Source organism: Ceraceosorus guamensis (genome assembly GCF_003144195.1).
Source record: "Ceraceosorus guamensis strain MCA 4658 unplaced genomic scaffold IE81scaffold_7, whole genome shotgun sequence".
Classification (NCBI taxonomy): domain Eukaryota; kingdom Fungi; phylum Basidiomycota; class Exobasidiomycetes; order Ceraceosorales; family Ceraceosoraceae; genus Ceraceosorus; species Ceraceosorus guamensis.
This window is the reverse complement of record NW_020290002.1, coordinates 172252-186971: the sequence shown is the minus strand read 5'-3', so window position 1 is coordinate 186971 and position 14720 is coordinate 172252. Positions and strand designations below refer to the sequence as shown.

General features: G+C 56.2%; 3 protein-coding genes across 3 annotated transcripts; 2 read left to right on the top strand and 1 right to left on the bottom strand.

Annotated features, from left to right (window-relative positions):
• Positions 1–5211: 5211 nt before the first annotated feature.
• Positions 5212–7684, top strand: IE81DRAFT_345071 (hypothetical protein; the record flags this gene model as incomplete). Its single annotated transcript, XM_025515875.1, has 2 exons — positions 5212–6461; positions 6532–7684. The coding sequence occupies 2 exons, from the start codon at positions 5212–5214 to the stop codon at positions 7682–7684; spliced, it is 2403 nt and encodes an 800-aa protein (XP_025372169.1).
• Positions 7685–8059: 375 nt separating this feature from the next.
• IE81DRAFT_286288 (terpenoid cyclases/Protein prenyltransferase) lies at positions 8060–9992 on the bottom strand (the record flags this gene model as incomplete). The annotated part of the gene is made up of 4 exons (XM_025511668.1): positions 8060–8520; positions 8599–9071; positions 9160–9330; positions 9424–9992. 4 exons carry the CDS (start codon positions 9990–9992, stop codon positions 8060–8062), a joined length of 1674 nt encoding a protein of 557 aa, XP_025372168.1.
• Positions 9993–10944: 952 nt separating this feature from the next.
• On the top strand, positions 10945–14602 carry IE81DRAFT_309693 (hypothetical protein; the record flags this gene model as incomplete). Its single annotated transcript, XM_025512402.1, has 13 exons — positions 10945–11647; positions 11729–11743; positions 11807–12014; positions 12072–12267; positions 12358–12428; positions 12491–12577; positions 12646–13184; positions 13258–13347; positions 13415–13564; positions 13622–13904; positions 13983–14055; positions 14122–14296; positions 14360–14602. Exons 1-13 carry the CDS (start codon positions 10988–10990, stop codon positions 14600–14602), a joined length of 2790 nt encoding a protein of 929 aa, XP_025372167.1. The 5' UTR covers positions 10945–10987.
• Between the last annotated feature and the right edge of the window lie 118 nt (positions 14603–14720).

Sequence of the window (14720 nt, the reverse complement as noted above, 5' to 3'; positions counted from 1 at the left end):
TTCACTTCCCGACCCGCTCGCCTGCTGGTATCGCCACATCCAAAGCACCGCTCAATGTGGTTTCCAACTCCGACTGAAATCGCTTTTGAGCCTAGATTTCTCGCAGGAAACGCCGATCTGGACCTCCACTGGCCGATTTTAGGCACCGCTATCAAGAACCGCTGCCCCACCCCGACCATGACTTTTCAAGTGCAGCAGTGAGCTTCGTCATGAGCAACTGGCACAAAGCAAGCACCCTTTATCGGTCCGTCACCGACACGAGTGCTCCCCTAGCCTCGAGACCCCCGCTCGAGTTCTGCCAGGATCGCGAACGTGCCGAAAGCGCAATTCTGTGTGGACGGCGCGGATCAGCAAGCTTGTAGGCTCGATGGCATTTCCCTCGACGGCTTTCTTGAGCGTCGTGTCGCCCTGTCGCCTTGAATTGAACTCTGCTCAAAGACAAGACTGCCATCTCGATTCGAACGGTGCAGAGCATCACAGAGTCACTTGAGCTCGGTTCCGTTTCCGGGCGTGGCTCGCTCGAGACGGACACGACGCGACGTGCCGGCGTCGCTCGGCTCAGCGTCGGAACGGAAGCAAAGCAGCGTACGTGCACTTGCGAAAGGAATTAGCCGAGATCAGTCGCGCTCTGCCGTAAGCAAGACGCCTCGCATTTAGGTACCTTATCTTCTTGATCGTCCTGTGGGGTTTCGCATCTGACATGCCAATGCTCGGGTCTCAGCTGTCGAGGCACTTGCCCCGCGCCGTCCAGGACACTTCTGACCGTCGATCGTTGTCGAGAAGCACTCGCAAATTCTCTTCCTCTTCGCCGTTTGCAGCAACTGAAGTGCTTTGAAAAGACGAATGTCTGATTGGCTGCTCCCATGCCAGCACAAACAGTCTTGTTTGAGGCTCGGGAGACCGCCGCTCTTCCATCGGCTAGGGCACGCGGTGCTCGATCACCTCTTGCGGTGCTTCTGAGCCCAGGCGGATGAAATCTGACCGCTGGCTTGCAATCGTCAATGTCGAAATGACACGCACTGCACGATGTCTGGCCCAACGGCGACAGCCAAGAAATGGCCACGCGTCGACCCTGCCTCTAATAAAGTCAAGTGAGAAAGCAAGAGGTGGGTGGGGCAGGAAGTACACACCCCGCACCAGGGCAAGATCTACCGCTCCGTCGGAGGATTGGCACCTCACCGGCACCGTGAGGTCCGTGATCGATGGAAAGGGCTGTCCTGTCTTGCAGCGGAAGCTCCAGGACGCGACGCAGAAGGCCCGTCGACGTGCAGTAGCGCCTCCAAGCTCACTGCTTAGCATCCGCTAGTGGTATCATGAAGTCCATTTGCAATCTTGGCTCGAGAGGATACAGCAGTAGTTGTTTGCGGAACAAAGATGCCTGCTGCTGAAGTAAGTGTTCGAGAGACTGATCATGAGCGTTTAGCCGAAGCTGGTGTGACAGGTACAAATGGCCCTTCTCTAACGAATTGGCCCCTCAACTGCACTGTAGGTGCCAAGTGTACCTAAGTGTCCAAGCAAGCTGATTCATGCGTTCAACCATCACTTTTGGGAATTTGAAATTGGTCGCGCTCACAGTGAAGGCGCTTGGTTGCTGTCGTCCTGTCTCAAGCCTCTATTTCACTGTGTACCGGTGCTCCCCTTGCAGCGGTACTTCACAGACACAACAGCAGGTATCCGGTTCCCTCACTCGGTGCGATGACACACCCTGCCACAGCCAAGCCAGCATTCGTGTCCATGGGAAACCTACAAGACCACACGCTGTAGCCTTGTCGAGCGAGGGCAGGTGCCGCTGAGCGGTTGCTGGAGCTGCGGTGCAGCGAGCGAGCGAGCCAGCAGGTCTACGAGCGTCTTGAGACAACAGCGTCAATCTTCAATGGGAGTGTTTGCGTGATGATTGTATGCACGGCAGCGGACTTTGTTCGAAGCGATGGCGAGCGTGAATGAAAGAGACTGCAACATGTATAACGAATGGCATTCGATTTCGCCAGCTCCTCTGCCACAGGCATCCAGCCAAGGGCAGGCAGTTGAGGTGCAGAGATGAAAAGCGGCTATGCGCACAGCTTGCATGAAACAATTTCTCGACATCTTCGATGCGTTCCTCATCCCGCTTACCGAGGCAGCGAGTAATCTCGAGAGGTCCAGAGACAGGAGACATGAATGTGCCATGTTGTGTCCACTGGCACATGCAGGCTGCAGTCGAGCCAGATCGACGACGACGTGCGCTTTGTTGCTCCGTGGCTTACCGTACACGCACGTTGTGGTAGAGTGCGGAGACGAGTTCTGCCGGATGTTTGCACCCTTTGCCGAAGATTGCTCAAGCTGGCCAGCAGAACGGTACCTTCCCACTCTCAGCTCATTGCCTCACAACAATGGGAATGCGAACAGCTACGATCTTCGTCGGGTCGATCTGAAGCGTGCCTTGCTTTGCTTCGAGAAGGCTAGACGAGACTGCATGGGCCCCCGAAGGCGTGCGCAGACGGGCCCCTCCTCTCACGGCCGTAAGCTATAGCCACCGTCTCGCCGGTGCGCGCACATCCGCGACGCGAGATGATCGACGTGCAGTCGCTGACACAGGCCAAAGTACCGAGGCAGTCGTGAGTCATGAGATGGAAGCCGCTTGCACGTGTGAGACTGCAGTCAAGTACCCTTGCGCTGCAGGCATATGCTTGCTGCATCTCGCTGACGTGGAGCGCTTTCACGGCATACGGTACATCGGTACAGTACAGGAAGCCAGAACGGTGCCAATGCTCCCCCATGATCTCGAGTAGTAGAAGGCAACGAGCGGCGCTTGAAACTCGTCACAGTAAAGTGTCGCGAGGCTGCAGGAGCAGGAGGACTGCAGCGCGATGCAATGCGAGCATGCACGTGGGCATCTCCCGGGAAAGGGCGATGAGCGAGGACGACTTTTGCCAAGGTCACAATCCTATCTCTCAAATGGCTTGATGTCCGCCAAAAGTTGCGCAAGTCTTCGGCGGCTCCTCGGAAGGCTCGCATCCGATGTGGGATGCTGGATATCCTGCAAGCATCCGAAAGGGCTCGGCCAACACGGGCCTTTGATCCATTCCAGCCCCGCGGAGCCGCCCGCGGCTGTCGCTCGATCGCTGCTTTGCTCGTCGCTGCTGCTCGATCGTGACTCGTGACCGCTTCGATGGATGCGCCGCGCTGTGCCCTGATGGAGAAACCAGCACGCGTACGACATGCAGCATCCTTCCCATGCATGCGAAGCGGGCCAACACCGCGCGTTGTTGAGGACTTGCTCTCGCATACTTTTACATAAGCGGGCCCCAGCTCCAAGCGATCGGGCTTGATGCACGCGGCAATAATAATTCATGCGCTCTTGACTTGCATCGTTGTCATCAGAGGCGAGGCAGCACACGCGGTACTCAGATCGACTTAATTGTGCTGCCAGATGCTTGCATGCAGAGAGCGGACTCACCGCTGCATATATACACACACACACACACACACACACACATGCTCCAGAAAGCCAAGTCGCTCGGAGCGCATCTGGGTTCCTTGACAGCAGCACTTGAAGCTTTGCTACCACACCCGCCCACCGGGCCACCGGGACTATATACTCGGTAGTATACTTGTGCTTCTTTGATTGCACCAAGGCAGATCAGAAGATTCAGCTGGTGCGCACATCTCTTGCTTTAGTCTGTGAAAAGTCGTTCGAGACCACGGAACAGCTGGCTTCCCACACTGCCAAACTTCGGTCTTGTATCGCTCGCTGATAAATGCTCGAGTCGGGCTCGATGGAGGCTGGCTGACGGGACGGGATTTTGCTTCCCTTGCTCGTCTGATGCTTCACGCCACCACCAATGATCGAATTGCCGTACAGTATCTTCTATTTGTGCAGAAAGCCCGTGTTGACAGGCCGTTACCGTACCACCGTCTGAAGGGCATCAAGGGCAGGTCGCGTGTGAGGCACCGGACATGTTCCTCCTCGCCATTTAGCGTCGCGTGCATCGAAGCTCCGACAGGCGGCAGGTCAGCTTCAGCGCTTGATTGCTGCTACTACTCGTGACTACTGTACACGGCAAGCGGCTCATCAGCAACAATCGGGAATGGCGCGAAGCAAGGAATGGCAAAATGCCGCATGCACGTCGGAGAGCAAGATGACATACATGCATTCACATTTGGTTTCAGCGGCGGTGTGGTGGGTGTGATGCAACTCTTCCGCAAGCTTGTGGGTGCATCTGGCATGGCTGCTTGTGGGCGACAGATGTGCCTTTTAGTGTTTCTGAAGGCGAAGACTCCGACGAAGGGAGTCATTTGAGTCGTTGGACGTCAAGTCGGTTGCGCGCTTTCGACCTGGCTAGACCTTCGCACACCCTTACCTCTCACCTTCTTCCCGCTTCGTTGATTCGGATTTGTCATATCGGACATTTGGCCACCGTCGTACCGCTCTGCCATTCCTCGCGACATGCTTCGACCTGCCGTCGCCTGGGGTGAAGCCTTGCATCTGTCCTTCGACCACACCTGTTGCTTGCGACCAGCTCGAGTGTAACCTGCAAGTACGACTTCCAAATTCAAGCCCAGCTTGACAACGCGGGCGGATGGGCAAGAGGCCGTTTCCAGCTCGTCTGGCAGCCCTACCATTGCGACTCCGAGTTGCTAGCTTACGCCTGCGTGTCTCACAACTCCCAGAAGCCGCTGTCTGGGGCTCATCGACACGTCAGCCGCGTGCCCCAGCCCTCTTCGCCGAAATTTCTCACAGGCCTAGTCATCCCCGCACGCAACTTCGATTGTAGATTTAGACGTCTTTGATCTGCAAAGCGGGTGTACATCAAGCTTTGCGCTCCCGTACCCCAACGACCCCGCCATTCTGGCGCTTCGCCAGGATTCTGTTGCTGGACCGCCGCCTCCTACTCGCCTTGCCGTTGGCTTTCCGCGCTTTGCACACCACTGTACAACGCTCGCTCGTCCTTACCAAGTTACACTCATGGTCGACGAGTTGCCTCGCATCGAAGCAGACACGCGCTCCGCTGTACAAACCGTTCAGTCCACCCTCGTGGCTTGCGCAGGGGCGAATGGAGGATCAGGAAGACAAAGCGCCTACCAAGCTGTCCCAGGCGACTTCATCGAATAACAATTGTTCGCCGGCTGCGGCCGGCTCGACAGTCCTTGACTGCCAGTCAGTCAGACTTTTGTTGACCCTTATTGTTCGTCCGAGGTCGTATCCACCTCGCCGTTCACGGGCATCTCAGCATGAACAAGCCAACAAAAACATCACAGTCAACGCCAGTGCCTGACATTCAAGCCGAAAGTACGAAACGACCACTTCTGCCGCCAATCTTACCTCGAGCAGATGAAGCCGAAGCACCCTCTGCAATGCTCGCCCCTAGCCAACGTGCTCCGGCCGCCGTCTTCGGGAGCTCCGGCCTTCCTCCAAATGCTTGGAGGCGGTCTGTTGAGGAGGAGAAGCGCCGTCAGCACCGCGAATCGCCAGTCGCACATCAGCCAAAAGTTGAAACGGATTGGCATACACGAAGCATGTCCCAGACACCCATGGCACTTCAAGCCCTGCTGACTACAGATCTGTCATCAAAAAGAGAACGTGAATCCACAAATTTGACCAGTAGCCCACGCCCTCTCGACCACGGTCTACCAATGGCACCTCCGCGTCCCTCGACGGCGCGCGTCATGCCACGGCCCAGTGGACTTCCAGCACACGGCCTGTCGACTCCATCAACATCGTGGAACAGTCAGTTTCCAGGGACTTCACAGGAGTCGCGAACACTAGCAACGCAGAAGACTTCCGCCTCTTCCGGAGAAAGCTCCGGGTCGAGGACAAACACAAATGTAGCACCAGCGATGGGGTCGTCTTCCGCGTTGGCGCCCTCCTCCGCCTCGCCCTGGTTCACGTGTCCCAGCGTTGATCATACCCTACGCATACATCAAGGTCTGCCCCCCGCAACACAAGTCAAATTCCAACTTCGAATCATCCAGCAACCGCAAGAAGCGCTGGCTGTTGGTGAATCCACAGATGTGCACAAACAGGCCCGCAATCTCCCCCTAGACCCACCGCCGGTCTGCGAGTTGGTCACGCGCGACGATACCTTTGCAAACTTTTTGCATCTACCCGAAGTGAGTCTGCGCGCTCACCTCGTGGCAGCCGCCGCACCGCACAAAGAGCTTCTTGCCGGACCTGGAGAGCAAGGTGCTCTCATCAATGGCATCCACGAGGGTGCTTTTGTAGCACCCATCACAGATAGCGTCACGCGGAGCTTCTTCATCTTCACCGAGATCGGGATCAGACCCTCTGGTCAATTTCGCATACGCTTCGACCTTGTGGATCGAGCGGGTCTCTCCTTTAAACATGTCGCCTCCGTCTACACAGACCCTTTCACGGCGCACAGCGACCGCAACCAGTTCTCTGGCCTGCAGAGGTCTAGCGAGCTGCTGCGCGCAGTAGCTCGCAGAGGTCTCAAAGTCCGCATCGTCGACGTTCTTCCGCTGTAAGTCAAAGCTAGAGGGAGTTGATGATGTGGTAGATGCGTCTGACACCAAGCTTTGTTCTAGAAACAGAGCATTCAAACGACGCAAGACTGAAGCAGCCGCAACAGCCTTTCGAAACATCTCGGCCCCCGTTTCGTCTATGCAGGCGCCCGCTTTTTATCCGCGGCAGCGCCAGTCTGACCAGCTCCCTCCACCATTACTGCACTCTGCGGAGGATCTTCAGACGACAAGACACGTCTCATATGAGTCCTCACCTCGGCCGATGGTGGATACGAGGGCAATCCCACAAATGCACGGTGACCCTCTGCGGTCGGTAGACCTGGCGTCGAGGGGCCCTGCCGATTTTCCCGGTTCGGAGAGGACTTCGGAAGCCAATTCTAATCGCAACAGAGGTCGCTTCTCCGCTCCAATTGGCGCTGAAGAGCTCGAGAGAGTAAAGCTGCCTCCTCCCAATCCTTACAAGATCAATCAGCATGTGCCCCGCTATGCGCAAACGCCTCTGCTGCGAGCATCGACTGATCTGGACGGAGGCCGGCTTAGCGCTCCTATCTCTCATTTCTCCGCTCGAGAGGAGTTCTTGGGCTCCACCGGCCTCAGTGGACATCCTCAGACCAGTGCCAGCGGGTCTCGTCGTCAGACCTTCGTAGATTACGAAAGACGACCCCCGTCGGACGTGGCAATCCAGGATCGCCGAGGCAGTAGCAGCAGCTTGGATGCAGACAGACATGACAGCTTACCACCGTCAAGGCTGCAACGCCAGATGGATGCCCTTCCGAGTCCGATGCCACCACCTGGATTGCTCCGGCCTGCTGATCCACTCAGCATGCGAGATGGGGCCTCCATCGGCCCAGACACATTACCTCCACCATCGTCCATCTTCTCTCGAGTGATCGCGCGTCCAATGAGGGAGCTAGGCCGCTATGAGGTTGCTGATGACGATGCTCGACGGGCGGACTTGTCAGACGACGAAGTGCATGCTCGACGCTTATTCCACGCTCGGACAGAAGGCTCCATGGCACCTCCTGCTGCCGCGGAAATGAAAGGAGCAGGAGGATCTTCGACCAGACCGCAAGATTTCGAGCACACCCTCGATGCCAGCCATCGATTTCGAGATCAAAGCCGGAGAGAGGGAGACGCAGACGTGCAAGACGGTGAGGTTGATCGCTTTCCAAATCCTTGCGAGCACATCCTGATTGCGCAAGATCTCTGTCGACGAATCTAAGGCTATCCCTTTCTCTTCCACCCACACACCCACCGTGCTCGCCCTTCCACGCCCGCCGCAGGCTCTCATCTCGAGTCAGCTTCATACACGCGGCGTTGATTTCGTGCAAAGCAGGATACGTGACCGTCACAGCACCTCTTTTCAAAATTCCTCTTCATTTGATACCCATTCTCCCCGCTCTGGTCATACCAATCCTGACCAATACATCTTGCATGCTCTCACCGGCGTGATGCACGATTTGTTCTCCAACGTGCCATGTTGCACAAAATTTGCGCAGCGCTGACAGCTCGCGTAGGAGCGCCTTCGATAGGTCTCACGAGTGCGGTTAGCACAGCTTGAATGCCATTCGGGCTTCTACTTGTACATTTCAGTCACTCAGCTTTGACCGTAAGACCAGTCCATCATGGACTTTGCGCAAGGAAACGGGATGTTGAAGATGGGATGCGTAGGCAACAACCAATTCTTGCCTCCGTCGCCGACCACATTGACCTTTTCAGCATCGGCGTTCCAAGATAGGGAAGAAGCGTAACAAGCTCTTCTCCATTCGTGCAAATCTTTCTTCTCCCAAGGCGCGGCGTGTCGCGCGTCGCTAGGCTCGGGGGAATTGGTTCCGTATTTGAAAGAGGCTGCTAGTTCGGATCGACCGTCCAGGTCTAGTCGAAGTCGATGTTGAGCCAAGGACATGCCGGAGAGGTTGTAGCAGGTGTGATAGAGATCAGGTCTTTTTCCTGGTTTGTCCCTCAATCCACCCAAAGCTTCTTGCGCCACCACCAAGACGTACTCTTGAAGGGCTGCCCTGTCAAACAGTACGCCATCGGCAGGAAGAGATAGCGGGTCTGTTGCCAAGAATGAAAGGAAAAGTCAATGGGACTTCCTCCCAAACAAGCATTGGTATGCTTCTTCAAAGCGCTAACAGGACGACTCACCGTCATCTGCTTGCCACACGTCATCAGCTTCCATTGCTTCGCCCGTGCTCTGAGCAGGAATGCTCCCCGTCTCGGCCTCTTTCCACCATTGTCCTGCTTCCATCTCCACTGCAGCCTGCAGGCAAGTGAACATGCCACCACCACTGAACCATCCGTAGCACCCGTCCACCAGCTTGTTCGTTCTGCCTCTGAAGCCACCTCCATCCGCCGCGTTGGCCTGCAACGAAGCAGACCAAGCGACGAGCGCGGACACGTCTATTCGAGGCTCTGAAGGTTCTGATGCTGGCAGCGGTAAGAGAGAGAGGGCGAGGTGAGAAGCCAAGGCGCAGAAAGCGTAGCCTGCGTGCGCTTCTCCCAGAGTGGGCCGAGGTGCGTTCGGGTCGATGGTGACTTTGCCATTCGAAGAAGTCTTGTATGCGGGATGCGAAGCGGACGCTAGGCCGCCTTCGTACGTTTGGCAGCTGAGCAAAGGGAGCAAGAGCGAGGATATCAACACGATGAGCCCAAAGAGATTGGCGATGCATTTTGACTCGTGAGGGGTCGACTCACCTGCCCAAGAAGCTTGGCAAGCCTTCAAATAGCTCTGGAGTCGCGATCCCCAACAACAGGCTGACTGTGACCACACAGTACGCCGCACGCACGTCGATTTCCCCTCCGTGATGTACGGTAAAAGATCCATCGGGCTGTTTGAGGGACATGAACATGTTGTACATTGCAGAGCTGATGAGCGCAGCGCGACACCAAATCCCAATTGGGAATGTAGCTACGAGGTCAGATCAAGGAGGAGCAGATGTCGGAGCGAGTCCCACTCACCGATCGATCGAGTCCCATCCGCTCTTGCCGCCGCCGCCGCCGCCGCCGCTGCTGCTACTGCTGGGGCCCGCTGCGTCTGCGATGTCTGGTGCATGTCCAGGTCCGCTGACGATGGCCAGAGCGAGTACAGCAGCGTACGTGGCCATCAAGTGGGGAATCTGACCAGGACCTCCACCAAATCCTCCCATGGGACTTTGACAGGACAATAGCGTGCTCGTGGCTCTTGCCGACATGTCTGCGTCAAAGGGAGAGGACAAGAGGAGACTGGCTTGAGAGGCCCAGTAGATCAACCATGGTCTAGTGGCGTCGAACACGACGTAGCCTGCGGGTAGAGGTTGAAGTCCCTTTTTGAGGAATGCCAAGTGTTTTGATTTGCTCAGGGAGGGCAACGACAGGCCTGCTTGAGCGGACTGCGCAGGTTCTGAAGCTGAAGCTGACGAGGATGAGGATGATCTGAAAGGGGTGAACAGGTCGCTAATTTGGTCTTCCGTCTCTCTTTGTTCCCTCGATGTGGATGTGGGCACATCATCGTCGGGAGCAGGCACTGCTGCTTGGTGAATCACCGACATTGTTGCGGATACGGAGGAGCGCGTAACGGTGTGAGGAGGGCGATGGTGGGTGGTGTGCGAGTGGGTGCGCGCCTGTGATACAGTCGTGGAGGGCAAACGTCGGAGAGCCAGCGAATGGGGCCTGCCTTTGTAGCCTGTTCGCCTTTTCACCTTGCTTCCGGACGTGGAGCAGTTGGCGAGGGTGAGCCGCGAAGATGAGTGATGAGGAAGAGTGGAGAGTGGAGAGTGGTGAGTGGAGAGTGGTGAGTGTGAGCGCGGGTCGAGGAGAAAGTCAGGATTTGAGCTGAACGGGTTGCCAATGAGGTGTGTGCCTGCCTGCTCATCCATATAGCTGCCTGCCTGCCTGCCTGCCTGCCTGCCTGCCTGCCTGCCTGATGCAGCTGCCACAGCTCGATCCTTCCTTTGTGCTGCAAATCATGCGCGCGTGTGTGGAGGTGTGCTGTGCTTTCTGGCTCTTTTTGGCGGGACCTAGCCGGCTGCTGCTGCTGCTGCTGTGCCTACCAAACCATGCAACGCCCATACGAACAAGCTCTAAGCAAGCCACACACATCTACAGCAGCCATACCGGTACACCTAGCTTGATCTCGGGCGGGCGGGCGTGCAGCCAGCCCATCACCGCGAGCCTCATCAGCAGCAGCACGAAAAGGTCTTGGGGCAGTCACGGCTGCCTTAATTGAGGAAGAGCATTCGACTTTGTGCCGCGCTCATTACCACTCGTCAGTTTTGTGACGGCATGCAGGTGAGAACAAGGGAAGGAAGGAGCAGGGGCGCTCACCGCGACAACAAGAAGAAGTGATTCGTCGCGACTCATGGTGGGTGAGTGCGCCCTGCGAACAACCATCTCCACCCACGTGACTGCGTCGTCGGTTCGGTTGTAACAGCAGCTGCACGCATGGATTGGCGTCTTTCACTCATAGCACCGGCCGGTCTTCGCATCCCTCCCATCACATCATGACAGACCACACCCAGATCCAAACGTATCATTCACAGATTGAATGTTCGAGAGTGTCACGATGGATCGCCTCGAATCCTCCGACGTCCACAGCCGGCTGGATGCTGCGCAAGCGGCGCCGTTCTCGCTGCCTGGCCCCCTGTCTGGTCAGCCCTTTCGCATTCCGAACCTTGTCGTCCGTGGGTCTTCAGCTGGCACAGCCTCCAGCAAAGCATCGCAGCCTTCTTCGCGACGCGTTGCGGAAAAAGGCGACCCATCGGATGCATCGACTCCCTTGACAGCGCGTCCTGGCAGTGCGCATACATTTGCTCGTTATCGCTCCGACCAATTTGCAGTCTCCGCTATGAGCCAGGCACCGCTCACTCCCTCCCTTCGTAGCCTCTCACCTGCACCCAGTGATGTGACTGTACGCAGTGGACCTGCCAGCGCGACGATTCGACTAAATGCTTTGCCCGCAAGCTCTCGCACGGACGCACAGAGAAGTAGCTCCGCTTTGTCACGGAGCGCTCGGGCATTCACCTCTGCCCACGGGCGTGCCAGACCATCCACGGCGCAGAGTGCTGGTAGGCCGAACACTGCTGCCTCCGAGCTGGGTGTGCCTCCAAGCTCGTGGATATGTGCCATTCTGGAGAATCGAGGGGTCGGGCGTGAGGTTGGCATAGCTGCCATGGAGAAAGACACTGGCCAAGTCATCGTTACGCAGGTAATCAATCACACTCATTCTCCCTGCATGAGAAGCGTAGGCAGCTGCTGACAGTCTCGAGACATTGGTTCCGATGCGCAGTTTGCGGATACGCAGGTATGTGTACGTCATCGTGATACCGAGAGTAAGCTCAGAGGTCTTCATTCGTTCTGCCTACAGACATACGTGAGGACCGTGCATCACTTGATGCTTCATCCTCCAGCTACTGTACTCGTGCCGGATACATGCGCCTCTTCCGCGGACTATCCAGATCCCGGATCTAACGGCACAGCGATCGAGTCTTCGATCCTTGTGTGCACAATCGAAGACACGTTCGATATGGGAATTCTACCCTTTGCGAGAAAGTTTTGGAATCACGAGGATGGCGGTGAGAGACTGTTAAGCGCCAAGATGCATGCGTCAGTGGCTGACCCTGAGCACGCAGCCAAGGTTTTGGATAAAGTGCTCGTGGACGATGTGCTCACAGAGTCCATGAGTAGAGAGCGCGAAAGCTCGAACTCGGTAGACAGTTCTGCTCACGCTGGTACGGAGTTGCTTGCGGGAGCTACGTCGCGGGTCGCGATACTTAAGGCGATTGGAGACCGCTACTATGCCCTTGGAGCGTGCGGCGCGTTACTCAAGTGCGTGGAATTGCACGCCTTACAGCCCCGATCTCGTGGCCGCAGTAGCCTAGAAGTAGAGCTCACACCAGCCTCTCCGTACATTTTCAGATACGTAGAGCGCAGCAGCAACTATGCCCTCATCCATCGTTCGTTACGCGTTCGCTACAGTCCTCCTGACGGTACGTAAGCAGCGATCGGCAAAGCCACACTGAGCGCTCATATGTGCCGTTGGGTTCTTCAGGAACCATGTTAATTGACACAGAATCCGCTCGAAACCTCGAGTTGGTCTGCAACGGGGTGGATCGCAAGTCCACAGACTGTCTGCTAGGTAGGAACTTTTCAGGGGCCGAGATTTCGTCTCAAGCTGAATATCGCCGTCCTGACGCAATCTTGTAGGCGTTCTTGACTGCACTCGCACACCGATGGCGCGGCGTCTGCTTGTCATGAATTTGCTTGCGCCGCTCACGGACCAATCCACCATCCAGTCCCGCCTTGACACGGTCGCCGAGCTGATAGAAGACGAAGATCGTCACGAGGCTCTGCAAAGCAGTTTCAAAGCATTTGCCCAAACTAACATTGACCTCGACAAGCTCATCAGGCAGCTCTTGGAACCAGGAGGGAAGCATAGTATCGGCGACCCGAGCCACACATTCTCAAAGGTTGGCCAGGTGCTTGAGCTCTCCGCCTTGCTGCGCCAAGTCACTTCGCTCCGCACAGCTCTCAAAGGAGCTCGCTCGGGACTGTTGCGGGCCATTGAAAGTTTTCTCAGCAATCCGATGGTTGATGAAATTGTCGACAAAATACAGAGTTGCATCAACCCAGACCTGATGGTCTCCAGTAGTAAGCACAACCTTGCAAATCGCAACACACGACTCTTTGCTGTCAAGGCATCCCGCTCGCCTCTTTTGGACATCGCCCGTGACACCTATAGAGAGGTGATAATTGCTCTCTAGAGTTGGCATTCGTCGAGTTTCGAACTCTGCCACTGACTCGCTGATCCTCTGGCAGAACATTGGAGACATCCATGGGCTTCTCAATCGATATGTGGAGGAGTACAAGCTTGACATCGAGCTTGCGTGCAACGACAGCAGCTACTCGGTGAGTCATGACAATGAGGGACGGTATGTGGCAACTGTTGCGCTGAAGATTAAGCTCGCGTAACCAGCTGCGTCTGGCAACGACTCCTGGCATGACTTCCCGCGATCTGCCGCACACCTTTACAAACGTTGTCAGGAGCCACAATAACAAGAGCTTCTCATTCACCACGCTGACCTTGAAAAAGCTCAATCAGCGCGTCATCGACTCTAGCAATGAGGCGAGTCACCTCTCGAGCTCGGCACTGCAACTCTGGGCTAAGACTGCTATTTTGTAGATCTTGCTGATGTCCACCGGCATCATCGAAGAGCTGCGAGCAGATGTAGTGCAGCGGGTGGGAGCGCTTTACAAAGTCTCCGAGGCCCTAGCGCTCCTGGATATGATCCACTCTTTCGCGATTTGCGCTCGCAGCGCTCGATTCACGCGTCCTGAATTTACCGGCACCATCCACATCAAAGCTGGAAGACATCCAGTATTGGAGAAGTCCATGCGCAACAAAATTGTGGTGCCTCAGGATCTTCTTGTGTCAGGCGGAGAGAACTTCTTCATCATCACTGGACGTGGGTAGCAGTAAGCAAAGTCGTGTGCCATATATGCCCCTCGTCTCAATCTGCCTTCCCAACACGCCAACACGCTAGCAAATCACTCTGGCAAGACCACCTACCTGCGACAGACAGCGTTGCTACACGTCATGGCATGTGTCGGCAGTTTGTGAGTCGCGTGATTCGCTGGGGAGCGCCATTTGAGCAGCGCCAGCTGATTAATTCCGACTAGCAGCGTGCCTGCGGTGTATGCTTCATTCAGGCTACACACCGACAGCATTCTGACGCGGCTTTCGAATAACGACGACCAAGAGACGAATTTGAGTACCTTTGCAAGTGAACTGCGTTCAACGGCGTACATTTTATCACTAGCATCCAAAGACAGCCTTGTGCTGATTGACGAGCTAGGGGTGAGCAATACGTCTCACCTGTGGCCTCTCTTTGACAAGGCTGACTGAGATGTCGAGTCGCAGAGGGGCACCTCGCCGCACGGTGGCTTCGGCGTTGCTCAAGCCGTGGCGGAAGAGCTCATCGCCATGGCAGCCCCCACACTCTTCGCAACGCACTTTACGGACCTTGGTAGGACTCTTGGTCATCATCCGAACGTAGTCTTCCATCGGTTCTCATCAAGTCATGCCCAGCAGCGCTTAAATGTGGTGAGCACAGCGTCGACCGACACAATTCACCATCTTGAGCGAGGAATCCTTCCAAAGTGAGTCTTCTGATACGCTTTTAAACTCGCCCTCATCGAGCTCTAATGCGAATCTGTCCTCTTGGCAGCTCTCACTATGGCCTGGACATGGCAGCTCGCTGCGGCTTGCCTTCTTCCTTGCT